This window comes from Bombus flavifrons, chromosome 4 (genome assembly GCF_040668555.2).
Source record: "Bombus flavifrons isolate JBK064 chromosome 4, iyBomFlav1_principal, whole genome shotgun sequence".
In the NCBI taxonomy this organism is placed as follows: domain Eukaryota; kingdom Metazoa; phylum Arthropoda; class Insecta; order Hymenoptera; family Apidae; genus Bombus; species Bombus flavifrons.
The window spans coordinates 3,276,456-3,298,312 of record NC_138445.1 but is presented as its reverse complement, the minus strand read 5'-3'; the positions used below and the strand labels follow the sequence as shown (position 1 = coordinate 3,298,312).

Here is a 21,857-nt window from a genome sequence, read left to right as displayed (position 1 = left end):
ATTCACTACTTAATTGTTCTCAAAATAGATATTTATGTTTCTCATATATCGCCCTGTGTCTCGCTATGACGAGCATGTACATAAAATCGTAGTTAAAATTAATTTAATTTGGGTTGTGATCATTAGTTGAAGTAAATGTCTTTTTGAATTATATCTTGCTGACAAAGATGTAAAAATAAAGTTGTTCGCAGCGCGATCGATCGAACTTGTCGTAGTATTTAATTTTCAAAATTTCTAATTTAATTAAAAATGTGGAATACGATCATCGTATTTGAATATTATTGTTTTCTCAGATCGCGTCATTTTCGCTACGCTTTATAAACGTTACGATCGAGACTTGAGTATCTTGATACATTAAAAAAGATGGAAAGTGTTTAAATGTCAAATATGTTTGCACCGAATTAGGTTTTATAGCTAACAGTCTGTCTGCGTGTATTATCTTCGTACATAGTAATTCGGCCCACTAGAAATTATAGAGACTTTGAATTCTTATAAAGCTATAAAAACGTTCTTGTATATTCTTATTAAAGTCTGATTTATAATTATATTTCGTTACCATTAAGAGGCTGTGAACTGTAATTTACATTTGAATCGAAAGAACAATTTTATTAATTTTGTTTAGAGATTATAAATAAATTCAGTATGATTGAAATTAACGTAGATCGCGTAGTTCTGAATTCTGTGACCATGCTTTTGTTGATGCTTCAAGTTCCTTGTTACGCCCCTAGGCTTAGTATAGGTCGTGTCCCTAACCGTCTCCCTTGGTACTACAATATCGCAGGCAGATCGTCTTACATGGCCAGAGAGATATACACAATGTAGCGATAAGCGCATAGTTGTCGTCAAGCAGGGAGTTCTAAAAAACATCGATTCGCCTTCGGTCCGTTATTTTACCTACACAAAAACGGTGGCATACGTGACCATAGCCGCGAACGGTTGCGAGACCCGAGCGTGGTGGGGGTCATCTCCCAGAGAAGACAAGGGACAAAATCGAAGGGCAGTCAGTGGCAAATGAGGATTCAAACCGAATGCGTCGAGTGGTTCAGAGGAATAAAATCGAGATCGGTTAGTCAAACGAATACATTGAGAAATATCATAAAGTCGAGTCGAATTATAATAATAAACCAGTTGTATCGTCGTTGAATCATTTGTAACGTGTTAATTATAATTTTAAAAATTTTAAAAATTATTGTTAAAAATGGAAGCTTATATTAACCCTGTTAATTCACTGTTACAATCATTTGAACTATCTCTGTTATCCTAATCGAAACAGGGGAACGACTGGTTCGCAGCGTCGACTATCAGAATCGTAGCGAACATTTATGCCTCTCGCTGACGCGTTTCCTCGCGATCGCGTCTCTTCGCGAACGGTCGTAACATTCCTAATGTAGTCTAATTCTGTTGCCATTTTCGTTCTGTGCTACGTCTCATTAGATTATCAATATATGGGCGGAATTATCTTCGCTAGAAACTCAATTTAATGCCTTACTCGGGTTACAGAAGTTTCTTTATGGCACTCCAACTCTGTTTAAACTGGACTTTGCAGTAAAGTCGTGCAATCTTGTTACTTAATCTCGTAATAGAATAAGAGCGTAACGCATAATCGCGTCAATTATTTCATTAATTACTTGTTAAACAACTCTTGATACATGGTCGTGTGAATTATTCACGGTTAATTACGCTTGAGAAGAAATTTACGTTAAACGAATGCCAGCTACAACACCTTTCCAGAGTAAGTTAAGCCGTGCTTTATGAGAATGCGAGCACTTCTGGCTGAATATATGGTTTAGTTACTTTTCGAAACTTTAACCGCGAAGCTAAACGTAGAAAGCTTCTGTGAATACGAAGAAAATAGTTCAGTGACATTTGCTTAAATGCTTTGTGCAATAAGTTTGAAAAATAAAAAAATAAAGACAATTAAATTAATTAATTAATTAATAAAATTAACAGATGGTCCCCGGAATTCCGAATTTGCATAGAAATGTAAATACCGAAACAAAGGAGAGCAGTTCGAAATTAGAAAAAGACGCACAAAAGGCGGAAAATCCACATTGTAGTTTTATCAACTATGGAATGGGAAGCTTTTGAAAATTTCCGAGTATTTGATCAAAAGTTCAGTGAGTGGAAAGAAACAAAACAGATGAACAATCACGGGCAGAATAGAATTTTAAATGTGCGGCGAAAAAACAAGAATCGTTTAATGAGATAAAAATAATCCGCAAATCACTGTACTAAAAATCAGATTACCTTTAGGTGTACTATAAATATTAGAGACTATGTTACACACACAACCATACAATTAGGTTTAAAAGAAGATTCTCTGACAAATTAATAATTATGGTAAAAATGCTTATTACGTCGCCCATTTTATCGTAGTGTTTATTCTTCTTACAAAATATATACATTTATTTCCATTATTTTCCCTGTAACTATATATATTCGTATAATATGCTTTTTCACTCCTTGGAATCACTAAATTTCTGATAAAAAATCACTAAATGTTTGACTTTTGAATTTGTAATTATACAAGTTTGCAAATATGGTAATAAAAAAATAATAAAGTAATATAATATAAATAATAAGATAATTTCTAAGAATGATTTACATTGACAGAAAATACCTGGAAGGTGAGAGGTCTTCCTTCGATGCAGCACGCATGCGGCTGTGAAATCGTTTGGGTGTTAGATGTTCTTCGCTGTCCTCCTGAGTAGATGGATGATAAGGATAATAGAAGGGCTTTTCCTTCCCTCCGACTGTTTTCATTAGCACTCTGCCAGAACTATATCTGCAAATACATATAAATTTGTGCATACAGTAAAATTTATTTGTCAACAAACTGTCGTTTCTCTCATCTATGAAATCTGTTGTTTATTTAAAAAAACAGCAATAGTATATAATATACGTATATAATATACATATATTTTTCCCTGTAGAAACCACGTTACATATGTTGTTATTGGTTGTGGAAAGATGAGAGCCATTTTTATCGGACTACGTATTGGGAAAGTTTATTCGTTAAACTCTCTACGAACATAACAATTTTTCAGACAATAAATGGTAAAAAAATGAAGGATCAAGGAAACAGATTTTAAAATAAATACTAAAATAGAGGAGGCCGAGGACTTTTGTTACCATTTTAATTAACATCTCTTTTTAATTTTTAGGTTTAAAAAATTTCAGGAAATTAAAAAAATGTATTGTAACAGAGGAAACAACGTATTTCTATGAAGAAAAATTTATATAAAGAAAGAGCATTATCGTTTCAATATAAATATCTGTTTTCTTGTGTTAACTAGAATAGACTAGCAAATTATTAGATCTCTTTGAAAATAAATGAACGCTTTTGAAAACGGTTTATTTATGACTTTATCGAAAATTCTATTGATTTTATCGAATATTTCTAAACTAAAATTATTTTTACTAACTTTCTTTTGCCTCTTCCCTTCTCCTTTGATAAGCTAAGGGTGTCTTTAATATATCAAAACGTCTTCGAGTGGGAGAGCAGTTGGTTCAATTCGATTTCTAAGAATGTAACTCTTTTGATTTAAATAGAAATGCACAATAATAAACGTTTACCTATTTGTTTCGAATTTATATTGGGGCCTCCGCATAACCAGCAGGCGAGGAAGGATGTGGATAAAAACTCTCTTCACCCATGGTGCCATTTTGTGAGTTTGCGGCGATCGAAAGTGAACATTAAGCACAACCACTGTCACGCATATGCTGTAAAATAAACAAAGAAACGATAAATTTGGTACAACAATTTTGTCAACTATAAATTAATAAAATTAGGTTTGTATCACGTCGTTACATTTAAACACAAGTTACGAATTAATTAAAATCTTTAAAGCAAGTATTGTCTGTTTTATCGTTCCTATTTTCATTTCAAGTGCTCTGATGAAGCTTTTATTCTCACGAAAATTTTAATGGATGTCGAGAAACGAGTAATTGCAGCTTTTGAACGATGACACGGTGGGCACTGCTTCGCGTGTGTTTACGCATCTTCAAGTTGTTAATGACGTACATGTACGTCATATAACGATGATAGACTCTTTGGAAAGTTTTGCGACACGTTCGTTAAGCATAAAGTCAATAATTTCCTTCGGTTCAGTATTGTTCATCGCGTCGATGACGTCCTCATTTATTTCCATCGCGGGTATTTTCATTAAGCAAACTTCCTTTTAATTAAACGATTTATCCATTTTCTCGTATATTTTCCCCTATAATCTCGGCTGCGTTTAACTCACAAGAAATGCATCACGTGAAAGTTTCGTTTTCATAGATTAAAAAGGTAATTAAAAATTGTTTCATGAATATGTATATTATACGAAAAGAATGCGTTTTAAAGAGAGCGCGTTATTTTATCAAATAAATTTTTATTCGCGACTCAATTTTATTCTAAACAGTTTTCATTCCTCTGAAATTTTTTTCCAAATTATAGAATAAACTATCGCGTTTATTCAACAGTGGTGTAGGTCAAAGAAAAATAAAATGGCACATATAAAGGATTATAAACAAATATGCTTCTACGATTTTCTACGAAAATCTCCGAATACTCTATAAAAACTCCGTTTTCATTGGAATAAATTGTATTTTTATGTAACAATATATTTATTTATTAACGTATGGGCTAATGGTAACTATTTCATGGCGAAATTACTGTTATTGCATGTGATTGTGTTTTATCGTTTAAAACTATAGATTATGTTAATATTTCGATTCGATGGATCCTGCAGATCTTATCTTTTTACTCTCTTCCACGCAATATTTTTCGGTTGTATTACTGGCAAGTCATTGTCAGATTTCCTAAATTATTCTTATCGATACTCGTAATTTTGTATCTGATAATCTTTAATTAAATTAATAATTATCTAATAATTGAAAATCTCAATCAGTGGTTTGTACAATTTTTATATTTAATTATATATAATAATAACATATATGTTTTCATTTCTTCTTTCATTTTCATTGATTGTCCTTGACATTAATTTGATGATTGCATGCATGAAAGTAGAAAATCCAAGACTCACTTGTTTATTGGATACATATTGTACGTAATACAAACTCCAACAGTGAAAAAGAAATTAAATATTATACTTTCACTCGTTCTTTTTAAAAATAATACAATTTTATATTCAGCTTGACCCGGTTGGGTAGTTGAACGTGAATTGATTGTGAAAGCCAGGTTAATCGAAATCTATTTTTGCAGCCAGAAATTTGTTAAGATATTGTATCTTCCAACATGTCTGAGGTAAGCATAGCAGACAGGTAAATATGTAAGCAATTTTTAACTGGATTTGATGCAGCGAAGAGACGGATTTACACTGACTATAGATCTTATCTTGTTATGGACAAATTTACAAAAGAGAACTTTAGCGTTATCATAATTGTGTGATCATGAAAATAATTTAAATCAATTAAATTAAATTAAAAAATAAATTTAAAAAGACACCTTAACTACGTTGGAATGTACACACATATGAAACCAGAAACGCTTATTTGTCAAATTCGTTAATTCCACGAAACGAGAAGCAGAGAAAACTAACGAAATTGTATATGTATAATATAACCTTCGACCAACAAGTACTTTGGCATTAAAATTTCAAAAGTTCAAAAAGCCGAGTCAATTGCATTGGCCCGTGAGCGGTTCAAACAGCTCGTAACATGCCTGTGTAACAGCCATACTTCACATTTCTATGCCTTTTTTTATCTTCACGAACGTAACCGAAGAAGCGGAAACAAAATAGAAATTTGTTTCATCTACCAGATCTACCATCTATCACAATAATATTATTGTAGTATCGTGGACGAAAGGCCTAAGAGATACCGGGCGAACCATAAACAATGTCGCGAGAAAGCCTAAGTGCCATCAATGTATCATCGGTTCTTCAATCGAATAGTTGCGCGAAAAAATAGTCTACGTGACTCTGGCCACGAACGGTTGCGGTGGGTGGTGGGGCTAAGAGAAAAGACAAGGGGTTGTTAAGGGACAAAGACGAATTAACAGTCAGTGTTAGTTGAGAAGTCAGAGAGTGTAAATCGAGAAGTCAGAGAGTGCGAATTGCATTGTCGAGAGACTGTGATCCGCGTGAGAGAGAGAGAAAGAGAGAGAGCGTTGGAATCGTGGTGAGACGAGAGTTGCAAATTAACTATTTAGTTGTCTTAATTATAACGTTATTGTATTTAGTTCACGTTAAACAACCATCATTTTCTGTTTAATCAACACTTGTTTAACCCATTTTAAATAAACTAATTGTAGTAAGATCCTACATTATAATTAATAATTTTAGATATTTTGTTTTGTAATTTGATTATACCGTACATTGTATGCATTGTGTGCACTTTTGCACCCTCAAATTTCCCACAAGTGCACAAAAATCCGTAGTCCGATTCCAACGCCCTTCGTTTATTCCAACATGTTAAATTGTGAAGTAACCGATAGACGTGTACAATAAAACTTGTCATGTGATATTTTCGTCGATATCCACGACCAATCGTTACCAATATCTATCATCGATTATTACCAAGGAAGGAAAGGAAAAAGAAAGGAAACCTTTATAGAGGGATGAGGCAAATTGCCATAACATATAAGCAGGAGTGGGTGCGGTAGAACGACAGAATGTAAATCTCACGAGGCCATTCATAATGGAGATCCATTCAGCGATGGCTGGCCTTAGCAGCCGGTACTAAGGAACAAACTGCGATTTAAATTGGACCAGCCTCCTTTGACTCGACTTGCAGCCATTTATCGGCTCGGAACTCGCCTTTCCACGTTTACCTTTGAGTGCCTACGCCTTTTTCCTCCCCTTTTGTGTTCGCCGTTTGTCTTCCTTTTGGAAATCGTATTAATCGGCCGGAAGTGAATTAAGCCATCCGTGTTTCGCGTACAGATCGCTGTGAAATCATGAAGCGCCATGGCGCATCGCGTTGTGTCGTACGACAACGAGGCTTTCGTTATTAATTTAAGCCAAGGCTTTTTTTCTTAGTATTCTGTCAATCTGTGTGACGTAGAATTTACGAATCATCTTAGTATCAGTGATCTCTGGAATTTGTGTGTAAAACAAGTTATGTAATTAGTTTATTATAACAAGTTGTGATAAATTGGTATAGTAATTTTTGAGGTTAGTAGCGAAAACGAGAAAAAGACAAATAAATCAGCGGACAGAAAAAAGTGTGAAAAGAAGAATATATCCCGGTAATGTCTCTCTTGTCTTGTGTGATTTGACTTTACCGCTTAACAAAATGCTACAAAATAATTGTGTAAAATACTCAATATCTGGTATTTTTATGTATTTTATACGAGTGTTTCCGAAATCATGGTACAAAAAGTGAGGTGGTGATTCTACATGTAAAAATAAGCGGAAAATAGGTCTGAAGTTGAAGTTGAAGAAAATAGGTTGGTAAGTAATTATTCTATAAAGTGTAAGAAATGTGTTTGAAATCCCATCAGATGCCCGTCTATTAACTGCAAGTTTCGAATTATGAAACTTCTGTTTTTGATTATTTTCGTCAATCATACGTCTGTTTGAGAATAACACGATTGTATCGTACTGAGACATTTAATTTACACACGATAAATTTACGATCACGTATATAATTGAATTTTTAGAATACATTTTTGTGTCGACTGACGTTTATGTCATAAATGACATTTTGTATTAAAATACGTCATATACTATATAATTGCGAAAAATGGAGACTCAGAATTTTTTATCTGAAACGAGTGAAAAAAGCAAATGGCCGAGTATTGCGAAATAATTTCAAAGATGCGGATTTCTTATACAGTTTCTGCGTCTTCCCTATGAAATTCTTTACTTCCGTACCTTTCCAATTATACAGAAACAAGAAAATTATTTCGAATAAAATTTGTAACGTCGCTCTTAAAAATTCAATGGAAGAATCTATTTATACTGAGAAACGTGCTTTCATCTTCAAATGAAATAGCTTTGTAAATCAAGTTACCCCTCGCACACTCCTTCATCTACATCTTAAGCGCGTTATTTTAAATAACCTTTCAATATTAATAATTCGATAATCTTCCACTGAAAAAATTGTTTTCCGTGATCTCTTAGTTTCTCAATCTTTTATCGCTTAATTTCGGCTTCACAGTCCGCAGATGGACTTGATCTTACAATGTCTTCTGAAATTCACACACATATCCAATAATCTTCTAGTCATGCAATGTATGTATATGTATAATTGTACATGTATAATACAATAATTTATAATTATAATATTTATAATATGTGTAATAAAAATATGCATAACTGCTGTATATCATTCACATCTATATAATTAATTATATTATATATAATTACATATACTTAAATATAATAATTGCATGTACTTAAAAATTCATTCGTCGTTTCCTTTTGTCTAGAAATATCTAATCTCCGCGTCATGATGTCACAATCATAATCTCCACGAGATAATAATAATTGAGAAGAATAGATCAGTTATTTCAACGCTTAAGAGAAGTACTCGATAGGAGCACAGTGCGGTCCATCTTAGCTTTAATGGCGCACAATGCCTCTGCGTTTCTTGGAAAAAGCAATAATGGTGTGGTTTAAGGCACGAAGCCGGCCATCCCCTTGAAATTCAACGGAGAAAAGGGGTCGGTTTCTTGGTTGGCCTCCGCCTTGGCTAGAAGCAAGTGCCGGTCGATGCTGCTGCTGATTAATGTGTCACACCTACCGCATCTTTCCATTCTTCCAATGTATTGAAAGGGTTAATATACTATCGCCAGAATATATTTATCGTTGACGTATACGACGTATACGTAAGTCCACTTTATCAGTCCTTTCTTTCTAGTTGTTCCTAATTTTTGTCATTACTTGGATGATTCAAAATAATGGCGATTTCACCCTACGCCTTTCACTGTTTAGGTAATTCAAACTAATTGTAATTTCTAAATCTTGTATGTATCATTATTTGTTTCAAAATAATTGTTTCAAATAATTGGAACACACAGGTTGAGTCAGTAAAAGCTACCGCCTGGAATAATTCCTTATCCACTGACTTTATCGAAAAATGTTTCAAGTGAAATTTATTGTATTTAAGGAGCGTGGTCATACGAGTAAATCTTCATTTTTTGATACCTTTTTTTTTTGAGATATTAAGGTGACTGAGTTTTTTTAATAACCACCGTATACTTTTTATGACATTAATCCATTCAGCTAAGTATTCCCTATAAAAAAGCATTAACCTATTTGTGCTGAAAGATCACTGGTTTGGTAGGTACGTTAACTTTAATTTGTCAGGTTTAACGTATGAAAGATAAAATAAATACAAGAATATCGCTTCGAGTCTTTCTTTGGCTTATGTACTTCTCACTCTCACTCATTCTCATATTTTATTTAGAGCAGTTATCATGTACATCCATACTTCTATTTCAAACACACATACAAATTATTCTAATTTTACTCCAATTGTACAATTGTCGAACTTACATTCTACTGAACTTATATTCTTAAGCAAACATTTGCATTATTATTTATTATTTTATTTCCAAGATTTGAATTAATACTTCTTTATAATCGATAGATAACGTTAGATAAATTGTATCTACTTATTCACAGTTTGTGGAAAAACACAATTTTGTAGAATAACTAAATACAGCAATATAATGTTACAATGTTGAAATGAAACTTCTTGAAATCTTCTTGAAATCTTAAAATGAATACTTCTTGGTAGAATCCTCAACATTATATTTGTATTGACGTGAAAACACGAAATATATTTTGTTCTCATTTCTACATTAATTGTTATGTTTCATAAATTGTATACATCATATAAATTATCAACAAAATATTTATTAGGACCTTGGAGTCTTATTAGTTTGATGCACTGTATTCTTCATTATTAATTAAATGAATAATTGGCTTTAGAATATCCCATTAATTTTATAAGCTTAAACTTCATTTTTAAATAGGGTCATTACACGTACATACGTAATTTAAGTTTAATGTTCGTTGAACGTAAACCAGCTTACTCGTAGTTCATTTACTTTCACCCTCGTGTTAAGAGTATCTTGTTGGCAATAAAATTTGTCTCCATATTTGACGACTACTTAAATTCTCCTTTCCTGTTCAATGAGTATAAAAGAATTTTTAAATATCAAGCTTATATACATTCAATTATGAAATATGATTTAAAATTTGAACAATATGAATAAAAATTAATTATGATTTAAAATATTCGTGATTGTCCTACATTCTAAATTTTCAGTATCTTATTTATTTTTAAAATTAGATTTTTCTAAGATTAAATGTTTAATTTTTGAAACACTAATTGTTTGTATAATAAGTTTCATTTTCCAATTTCCTCTATGATCTCATAATCATCAATTCTATCAATTTAGATGATATTTAATATCTCATCTATGTTGTTCTTTTTTCCAATAAATTGTCGACTTTCAATATAATTTAAATATTAACTACTCACTGAATTATTACTAATTTGAGTCTTTTCTAATTCATTTATACCCTTCACTGTACTTATTGTATGTAGGTATATATATGTTAGTCTCTGATCAATATATTAATGTACAATGCTACAATATTATTTTTATTCTGAATATTGTTACTATTATTGCTTGCTCATAACTGCACTAAAGACTTTAGTGCATGAAAAAATATTTGATGAAATTATGATCAAACATGAGTCGAATACAACTCTAAAACTATTTAAAATAAATTTTAATATATTGACAGTTATAAACAAATATTCATATAAAATGACGATATTCTTTGATATTATATTGCTTAACTTTATTTCAGATATTAGATTTGACTTAGGTCGAATTATATACACATATGTGAAACCTTACACAAAAACAATAGTAAATTGAAAAGTGTTTGTAGAAAATATTGTAGGTGTCAAAATTAAAAAGTTTTACTTTTTTATTGGAAAATATGCTACATACAATGAGAATACCGTAGGATAGAACTTAGGTACAATTTCCCATTCTAAATAGTCATTAACAATGCTGGAAAATGGTATCACAACGTCATCTCTATACAAAGGAAATATAAGTACAATAAATACAATAAACAGTTAATTTTTTCTTGGCTTTTGTATAGAGCACCTAAATGAATGGAATATTGAGTTTCCCTTACAATTAAAAGTTGACGTACTATTACTACTAATTTTCAATACATACACTTTTCTTTTTCGTGAATTCGAACTACATCAACATTCTTTTCCTCCTGAAAAATTTATTTCTTGGCACTCGCAGTGTTTCTTACGAAAACTCTTCGATTACATCTAAAACACAATGCGCGTTAGAAGCTCAATTTCTTCTAGAAATTCCTATCTACTTAAATAGTTTAGTGTACGATTTCTTTTCTAACATGATTAATTACAATTCTGTTAAATCGTTCCTCGATATAATTGTAATTAACCAGCATTCGAATCATCAACCGTTAATTGAATGGAGTCACACGATGGTTAATCGCTCATCAATCATATTAGAAATCATGCTATTCATCGCGCTGCAGTAACGTTTAATTGTTCATTGCTATAATTATCTGCTTCTTACAAGGTTCGCCCTCCTCTTCTTCTTTCATCGTAATCTCTACCACCTACTTATCTCCTATCTCTCTTTCTCTCCCTCTCTTCGTACTCATTACTCCTCTTATGGTTTTTGCAAAGCTTTGCAGCGGCTGCGCTTCCGCCATGAAGCGTTCTTTCTTGGTGACTGATGGGCAACGATGATGAAGCGACTTGGAAATTTGTAGGACAGCGGTTCTTCCCCGTGACGTAGAAAATTCCCCGAGGGAAGGGGAGCAAAAAGCACGGAGGATCGAAAACGCTGAGCCGGGAGTCTTTTGAAGTTCCAGTTTCGCCGGGGTTCGTCCGGCGATCGCTTTATCACGGGTTACGCCCACTTCAACGATTTATGCATAACCGAGCTTCGATTCTCTGCCATTTATGCGTCGCGTTCGATTCCTTTACTATAAATTCAGAAAACATTTCCATGCCTCAATTGCACCGCTGTACATCGACTTTCCATGTTCCTTGAATCTGAAATTTATCTTTTCCGATTTGAAATTCTTTTATGTACGCGTATGTTGCATAACTTCTGTCACTTTGATACTTCGTTTTTTACATTTTCATTGGTTTCAACAGGTTTCGTTGTTTTTCGTTTTCGTACGCGGATTAGTTGTTATGTCGAATGAATGTGTCATTTAAATGGAATCTACATATTCGCGGTCCGGCATTATTCGTATAACGTTCCGAATAAATTGCAATTGGAATGAAAACGTTGTTGGCCAATAACGAACGATTTTTTATTCGAACATGTCTCCGAATAAAACAGACTTGGGCATTATTCAAATACAGTTTGATTCGGATAAAAACTGCGAATAGAACGAAGTTATTAGAGAATAACAAATAACCTTTTACTCGAGTACATACATTGTACTACGAACGCAAAAAGCACAGGTTTATTTTGACATATTATATTTACAAAAATTGCCCTTCTTATTAATTTACGTGATATATTATTTTTCCTTGTTAAGATCGCAAAAAAGAAAATATAAAGTTTTTAAATGTATATAAAAAAGCTGTTCACAAACAATGCATTATTGAATCATACATAAAACTTTGTGAAAAAAATAAATATTTTTGTAGAATCGGTACTACATCTTAATCCATAATTTGTATAATGATTTTATAGAAGTATGCGAATTTCTTATTACGTGAGATGCTATTTTTAAGAATCCGATATTATGCGTGTCATATGATACGATTAATTTGAAAATGTTACTTCAACATTTAGTTGTCCTACTTTTTATACTAAAACTATATTGTTGTCATATTATCGAGCACTTTGAACGACTTATTTGTGGAAAGGACATTGGATTTCCGTATTACCTTTCGTAAGCTGTAAGAGCAATTCGGTCTGTATAGGAGTGTTTCAAATTTAAGAGTACTCAACATGTAAAAAGCTTTTCTCTGTTTCAAGAAATCGTAGAACGTGGGCTGAGTTGTGCAATCGCGAAACGTTTCAACGTATTATTCAAACAACGGACCATTAAGTTTCGAATGTACGCGTCGGTGGTATGATATATGATTCCGTTTCTCGCACGGTTTCTTTTTAGAAAAGTAATAACCTCTAGGTGTTTAGAAGCATTTGTTTGATACTAATAGCGGTTCATATATTATTATCGCTTGTAATAATTAGTTCCAACAAATGCTACATCTATTGCAAATATATAAATATATATATGTATATAATATATATATATATATATTTATATAATAGATGTAGCATTTGTTGGAATATATATGTCGGGTTAGCGTTAGGTTTAGGGACGTGTAACGGATCTTCATTCGGACTAGTCATCGTTGTTGTACAACAGAGATTATATTTACTGGTACAAATATGATTTTTTACAGAATTTGACAAATAACCGTGGTGATTAGACACTCGAGATGTTAATGACAATGTTCTTAGATTCAATAACGAATCCACGGTCAACGGGGTAACTCTTTTAAAGCACAAAGTAACATTTGCTGTGATGCTCGGTATAAACTGCACGTAAAGACGATGTGAAAGCTTTCCAAGGTGATCGCAAGAATAAAAGACTAGTGGAAACTTTCCTCTTCTAACGATCGTGTTTGTTCGTTGTATATTGGCCGAGGATACCAACAAAATTCCAGCCGCCATTGCTAGGCAGACACGCGTAGCGGCAACATTGCTCCTGCCTGGGGTTCAGCGACCAGTTGTGTCACCTCGAGCCCAAGCCCACTGTCACAAATGTCGGGCAAACATAATCGGATTGAATCATAACAACTACCTCTAAGTTTTAATATTTAAGTGCTGCTATAATAAATAGTCTAGACTAGAGTATTGGGGATCTTCCAAAAATTCCAAAAAAAGGCCCCGATGTCCCTTCGTCTCCGACATATATATATATAGATTTGCAATAGATGTAGCATTTGTTGCAACTAATTATTAATTATATGTATATATTATAAGCATATACAGGGTGTTCAGAGATTCAACGTTCGAACTTTTCCAGTGTGTTCTACAGATGCAAATAAGACTGGAATATCGCATGACTAAAAATTTGTCAAAAAATTATAACAAAGATATGAAATGCAAAGTTATGTAAATATACGTATATAGCGTTGAAATACTTCTGTGAGTTACTTACAATGCGTGTTTCTAATAAATGTATCATAACTCCTACCTACGTTATTGAATCCTTTTCAAATTTTACTGACATAATCTTAAGACTTTTCCATCTTGCTATTGACATCTACTTGTCTAAGGAAATTACTTTAATGTACATTATTTGTATATGTAAGCGTTCGTTTCGTCAGTCTTTGTATGTTTGTACGCAGTTCAAACTACCGTGCGATTTTATCAATGCAAACTTGATACCGATGTGCCATTGAATTTATCGTAGATTGATGAATTTCATGGCGATTTTGTCTCACGCCTTTACATGCAATTTTGATTCTCGTAAATTTCCAAACCAGAACAAAACTGAAATGATACAACTGTATAGTGGAATCATGCACAAAAACGGTATACAATCGCGACGTACTTTATACCGATACGTGTCACGAACATTACGTATTTTGCCTTGTTCCGTACGTATTTTGCGCTATCTCGTATTGAAATAATTGTGAGAGATAGAGTATTGGCGTACATATTTGTCACGTTTCATATTTTTGTTAGAATCTTTTAACAAAGTATTTATACATTTTCTACTATATGAAATTTTAGTTCGTTTTTTGCTTGTAGAACACAGTAGCAAAATTTGGACATTTAATCACTGGACACGCTGTATTATGTATGTAATATGAGTTATTTTTCTCTTATCCGATTACGCATAACCAAACAGATTGTATATATACGTTTAATATACAAAAGGTCTTTTCCTTTCATGCAATTACTTGAAATAAATTAATATGTAGTGGATAATTAAGCTACAACCTAATACTGAAATAATTAAACAACAAGAAAGATGTTCATACCTCAGACACATACATCTGAAGTGAAGGGAAAAAAGTGGACGTCAAGTTATTTTCGTATTTTCTTGTACAGAGTGTTTCCTACTTTTCTAACAAGATTATAGGAGTATGATCTACGAATAAAGATAGGAAAAAAATCTTATATGAAGTTTGTTTATAAACGCCTTGTTTCAAAATTACAGGCAAATATTAAATATGCCTGTACTTACAAGATATTTCTTCACACATGAGTATTAATAACGTTAATAACGCAAGCAGCATAATGCAAAATCTATGTGAGACGATTGTAACCACAGTAATATTAAAATGACCAATGGACAATGTAAACAAGTAAAAGCGTTACGATCGTCCTTTACGCCACGCCGAGTTGATTATTGCATTACGAAACCGAGTGTTCATACGTACAATAGAAATATAACAAACGTAAACGTCCTCCTTTATTCGCCAAGCGTTTAACGTTCGTTCCATTTTTTTTCGCGGCTTTATCTCGGGTCTCTCGCCGAAAGCCGTTCCACTTGAATTCTAAGGCCGTTCATTTTCAAAGCGGCACGCTATTGCAGTCGCATGAATTCTAATCGCGTTCGAAAAACCAGCTCACGTTCCTAGAACGCATTCCGCGGAGCAACCGAAAGAAAAACTTATGGCGTTGTCCGAGCGATAACGCGGCCCTACAAATCTGCCGCCTTAAGTGAAAACTGTCAGGTAGTATAAAAATATTTCATTTATATGTACGTTAAATGAGAAAATTCGTCTCTACACTAAAACTGAAGACATAACAGTTTACATTTTAGTGTATCACAATTACATAACAGTATGTATATATATAACGTTACTATATATTTTATATATGTATTATAGTATATATGTATTACATTACTCAATTACATTAAAACTGAAGACATAACAGTTTACATTTTAGTGTATCACAATTACATAACAGTATGTATATACAGGGTGGTTGGTAACTGGTGGTACAAGCGGAAAGGAGGTGATTCTACGCGAAAAAAGAAGTCGAAAATATAGAATAAAAATTTTTCGTTTGAGGCTTTGTTTTCGAGAAAATCGACTTTGAATTTTCGCTCGGTACGCGTGCGGTATGTTATAACGGATCTCACTGTAGATCGTTGTCTCGATGGAAAAATAAAAAAAGAAATTTTTATTCTATATTTTCGTCTTCTTTTCGCGCGTAGAATCACCCCCTTTCCGCTTGTACCACCAGTTACCAACCACCCTGTATATGACGTTACTATATATTTTATATATGTATAGTAGTATATATACTGCTGCATGACGTTACTATGTAACATGTAACAACGTTACTATAAGTATATATATATATACTACTATACATATATAAAATATATAGCAACGTTATGTATGCTACTATAATATAATATAACATATATAGTAACGTTGTTATATGTTACATATCATAGTAACGTCATACATCAGTTTATGCTTCGAAGGTATATGAGATCAATGCGTGGTTGTTAAATAATTTTCCTTTTTCTTCCTTTTGCATCAGCAATTAAACTCAAAAACGTGAGGATCCTGTAGGCTGATTTACTGGTTTAAGGCTTTAGGTTTCTTATTGTATGTCACGATGAGACCTCCTCTATCAAGGAGGCTATGCTATGTCTCATTTGAAGTCAGCTGACTGCTGTCTTCTCAGAGTCGAAGTGAGGATTCTACGGGATGATTTGGTTGCTTAGAGCTTTAGCTCCCTCATATGTCATGACGAGGGCTCCTCCATCGAGAAGACTCGCTATACTTCATTTGTCTTCTCAGTTTTATAAGGCGCTGTTCCTTCAGGAGTAGTTGAACGAGAAAATTCGTGTGAAGATTTATTTTGATGTGGTGACTGTGGCTTCTTTCTGGTATTGTCTCTCTAACGAATGGCACGTAAAGGTCATCGTGAAGCGTTTTGTTTGATACATACCATGGTGTATCTGCTATTGCGCGAAACAATTTAGATTGTGATCTTTGTACGATGTATTGGATTTACAGGCACAATCCCATAACTCGATACCATAAGTCCATATCGGCCTTAGTATTGTTTTATAGATAGGTTCTCCTATTTTATTCTCCTATGATCATTCTGTCTTTCTGCCAAGTAACCAGTACATACTTTTGTACCTTAAATCTATTTGCTTTGTTTTTACTGTTACACGTTCCTTCCAATTGAGTTTGTTGTTCAAGCGAAGATTTAAATACCGCGCTGATACATTACTTTTATTTATTTATTATCGTACTGATTAATAAAGAGCAGGTCATTGCTTGTTACTTAAACAGAAGCTTAAACGAGTTGGCTTAGCGTCGTTGCTTTCAATTTTCCACTTGGTAGTCCAACTTTGGAATAAATTTCGCCGACGTTGAAGCTAGGAGATGCGATGTTAGGATTTTCACGGGTTACAAACATCGCCGTATCGTCGCAGAATGTCCCTCCTGTGGTGCTTGGTGCGGTGTTTGGGGCTAAAAGGAAAAGCGTTTTCCTTGAAAACAACTTTTGACCAGATATGCCTATGTGAATTAACACGGAAGAAATCCGCGAGATACTCCAGCCGACAAAGTTTTAACGCTGCATGGATAAGTACTCTAAACCTTTGTGTTCCCCTTTTTCACTTTCCTCGTTCCATCTTTGATAAGGAAATGGAGAGCGAAGACCGATTACAGTTCCCTCGTCGCTTTTATCCGGATTGTTCCCCGATACTTGCTACAAAGCCTGTCTCTCATTTAAAATACAGTTTAATTAACGCGATCGATACGAGATGCAGGGTTGCAAATGACGTGTTAAGTGCGAATTAATTATCCTCGAAAGTAGGATAATTGCAATGATTACAGCGGTGTTCTTGCCATTAAGTAAGTACCGTTCTTTCCGTATTTTGTCAACGCAAGTGCGCTGAAATGCTCGTACCTCGGAGTATCTTTGAAATTGGTTTGCTTCATCTAGATAAACTCTTCTTTTATTTTTCATTATTTTACGTCACAGTACCTGGCAACGTATTAATGACTGCAATTGCGTGTATCCTATGAATTTATAAATATTTAAATCGCACTTACATAGAAGTTACTTCAGTTGGTACAGGTAATTAGTAAATAACGAATTAATAGCTGGTTGTACAGTTTTGTATATTTCTATAGTCAACGTAAAAGATATAATTCCAACCTCTAATAAACACTTACCGCGTCTGCTGATATACTGACATATTCTGGACAACTATTTTAGTGGTTGTTTATTAATTTTTGTATAAAGAACAACCTCAAAAAAATGAGGAAAATAAGTATAAAGTTATTTAGTGATTATTTTTAACGTTCCAACATTTTTGAAACTACAAGAGCCTGTGAAATCGTGATTTTAGCAAATAGTGTAGTAAATTACATTTAAAGGAAAGCATCTCGTATGCTATGAAGATCCCTTTTTTAAACAATGCTTTACACATATAAAAATTAATACAAGGATTTTACAGGATGTAACAAATATAATATGTAATAAATATCGCGTATAAATTATGCTTCTCAATTCTTTGACTAATTATTGAAATACTATAGACTTTATAGAAGCTATACAAATTACAGGTATTAGAAGATAAAAAAAATTGCCCACAATTTGAAAAAGAAAATAATTTATCACGGTGTTATAAATATCTTAAATTCTTTAAATTGAAAGAAGAAATAATGACAAATAGTCGGAATTTCTTTCCATGATCATAATATTAAGAAACACAATTTACTAATTATGTAAACTGATTGAAAATACGTTGACCATTAATGAATTAATTGATGGGTAGATAAAATGTTGGAGATAGAAGACTATTATGTATATAGTATAATATAGTATAGTATATAATAGAAAACTATTTTGCGTGGAATGTTTATTACTTTTCTTTCATATAAATCAATGTAGTTTAATTACAGAGTTACGAATAAAATGATCTACATTGTTTATGATTTTTAAAATAGAATGTTATCTGCTGGTAAAGTTGATTTTTAAACGCTAATGTGCAGATATGTAAAATTAATGCTCAGGATTATTAGACTTTATAAAAATGCCTATTGTTTCAGAATCTTTTAATCTTCAAATTTTTTAGTTGCCAAATTATAAAGCAATGACCAATTCGTTGATCCTTTGGTTTATAGCATGGCAAGAACTATTCTTTCGATTCAACAAACGCAAGCTGCATATGTAATTAATCGCTTAATTTAAGATCTATTTTCAGTTACAGTCCCAGCTCTCATTTCCAATTAAATATTCCAACAATACACGCAATTGTTCGATACGCCATTACAGTAATGAACAACAAATCCTATTGCAGAACGTGTGCGTGTAAATAAACTTATAGTACATGATAGAGATGCGTATACATGTACATACATGTATTGTTGGACGTATAATTAACGTTGTAATTTAATACTCACTTAGGAAAAATGGGAAGAAACTGAGGAAAATTAGGAAATAAATAAATTTCAAAAATTACATCTAGCTATAAGATAAAAATTAAATCTTCAAAGATTAAATTTAAGTTTCAGTCATTGTGCAGTGTGCGATCTGTATGGTGTACAAATTTACATAAAAAATCGAGAAATGTTTTACAAGAAGAATCAACAAAAATGTTACAATTCCTAATGTATATTTAAATAACGCACCATTAAAAATTTCTTTCTTTTAATTCTTCTGTCTGTAATATTTTCCATCTTCCAGAGAAAAATCAATAGTAGAATAATAGAACCAAAATTTTTCAAACTTTTTGAATCAAAATTTTTGAAACTTTCTCGTCCAAAATTAATATATTTCGATGTACGTTTTTCTTATTCTGTAATATTATTTTTCGAAGAGTGTAGCGAAACTCAAAGTGGATTCGTTTCGAATAGGCAGCTGCAGGGTTAGTAGCCTGCAGAAGGTAAAACAATTGAGAAGCAATTGGAAAAGTCGTATCCCCTAAGAATCCAATTTGCAAATGGAGCTTTTCGAAGACCTACGTACCGATAGATTTCGGTAAAACAATTGTAATAAGGCGAATGGATAGCTTTAATATAATAAAAGTATGGAATAATAACGAAATGGCACATATTGTACTTTACACAAAAAAATTGAAAGCCTCCAGGCAAAATCGGGTTTTGCTATCATCCGAGGCAAATAGAATTTTCAAATTGCGTTTTTTCATTAAAAGAATTCTGGCGAATTCGGATGAAAAAATTCAGCACCAGAAAATATTAAAATCAAAGCTATTCGATATTACAAAATTTGCTTAAACAGTAGACCGTGTTATGAATTATCATACTTTAAAATTCCTTCATCGTACCTTTCTATTGGTAGAAAATTTCGTAAAGAGAACAGATACGAGGAAATAAATATTGGCACGGGTGATTTCTCGTTTACAAATACGAATTTTAAAATTGCTTTCCTGTAAAAAATATTTGACCTCCTGTACATGACCTCCTGTGTACTAATGATTTTTTTGATAAATCAACACCGAAATATTACCGACTTTCAATATGTAGCTTTAGATTTATTATACAGGGTGGTTGGTAACTGGTGGTATAAGCAGAAAGGAGGTGATTCTACGCGAAAAAAGAAGTCGAAAATATAGAATAAAAATTTTTCGTTTGAGGCTTCGTTTTCGAGAAAATCGACTTTGAATTTTCGCTCGGTACGCGTGCACTTTATCGCGTCTCGTTATAACGGATCTCACTGTAGATCGTTGTCTCGATGAAAAAATGTATAAAAAGGAAAATTAAAAAAAAATTTTTATTCTATATTTTCGACTTCTTTTTTCGCGTAGAAATCACCCCCTTTCCACTTGTACCACCAGTTACCAACCACCCTGTATATAATTAATTAAAATTAGAGCAACACGATGAGAATAAATAACTATTTGTTAAGACGTTGATGTCGGCAAAAACATTTGCATCTTAATAAATGCAGAGAAAAAAAGTCTGCCGCCAAAAATCATCTCGACCGATTTAGTAGTTTTGGTGCTAAAGATTCCTTTTGCTCGAATGAAATTAAATCGAGATTGACACAAAAATTGGAGGACCGCAACAGGGTTAAGATAACGGCGTTCAGGTATAAAATTTCAATTTTGCTATGCCGATCAAACCTCTTTGGCCTATCTCATCCGTGAAATGTTTGATTATATCAGAAGGAACGAAGCAAGAGCGAATTGGCCGTTGTTATCTCATGCGAAGTAAGTAGTTTTATCGGAGGAAAAGGAACAGAGGACCAGGGTGGAAACAAGAGAGGAAAGGTTTAACCGAAGCGTGGAGGTCCGTGTTAAAAAATTGTAAAACTTTCCAACACCTTCGTCTTACCATTTAATACAACGAATGACGTCTGAACAGCTGCCGTGGCTAACGTTCAAGTTTCGAACTTGTTTAAAGTTCGGATGCGGTCCTATCAATTGCATGAAAACTTTCTTTCCATCTCTCTCCCTCCTTTTTTGATCTTTGTTCTCTATACTTCGCTGCCATAATTTCCTCTTCTTTCTTTCTCTTCAATCTTTTACACCGATAATCTATTTCGCGCTATTTTTTTATTTTTTATTTTTTTTTTTTTTTTTTTTTTGTAAAATTATATCTATCGACGCTTGATATTTAACGGTAATTGTTTTCCGATAATTGTAATTTCATTTCCGGAAAGGATTTTTATGACGTGGTTTGTTATGATATTAAAATAAAATTATTATACTTAGTCTTCGTAAACTCTTCTAAATTTTGTTACCACGTATCATTAAATTATTTTTTTACTACATAATTAGTAAAAGATTCGTAATATAATTCTTAGGAAATTTCTTAGAAAAAGATCTCCCTGTAATTATTGTTAGACTACGTCACGCGTTCTGTTCGCGTTTCTTTAAAAAAGCGTCAAAGAC

At 32.8% G+C, this 21,857-nt stretch overlaps 1 protein-coding gene and 2 long non-coding RNA genes across 14 annotated transcripts in view; 2 read left to right on the top strand and 1 right to left on the bottom strand.

The window, feature by feature from the left end:
- Positions 1–21,857, bottom strand: part of nAChRalpha4 (nicotinic acetylcholine receptor alpha4) — a 369,922-nt gene that overhangs the window by 4,003 nt on the left and 344,062 nt on the right. For 8 of the 9 annotated variants that reach the window (XM_069112189.1, XM_069112187.1, XM_069112190.1 and 5 more), the window contains 2 exons: positions 3,577–3,723; positions 2,621–2,785 (listed from right to left, as the gene is read on the bottom strand). In XM_069112189.1, coding sequence (XP_068968290.1) covers positions 2,621–2,785; positions 3,577–3,723 — 312 coding nt within the window. Of the gene's footprint in view, positions 1–1,013; positions 1,063–2,614; positions 2,786–3,576; positions 3,724–21,857 lie in introns of those variants that run through there. The other variant, XM_069112192.1, reaches the window with a different exon arrangement.
- LOC138179429 (uncharacterized) overlaps positions 1–21,857 on the top strand; it is a 70,020-nt gene that overhangs the window by 9,589 nt on the left and 38,574 nt on the right. The window lies entirely within an intron of this gene.
- LOC138179425 (uncharacterized) overlaps positions 647–21,857 on the top strand; it is a 58,769-nt gene continuing 37,558 nt past the window's right edge. Inside the window, exons 1-2 of one of the 4 annotated variants that reach the window (XR_011173044.1) lie at positions 647–1,069; positions 3,626–6,126. This is a non-coding gene — a long non-coding RNA (uncharacterized LOC138179425). Of the gene's footprint in view, positions 1,070–2,611; positions 2,628–2,687; positions 2,815–2,933; positions 6,127–21,857 lie in introns of those variants that run through there. The other 3 variants (XR_011173043.1, XR_011173041.1, XR_011173040.1) reach the window with 3 other exon arrangements.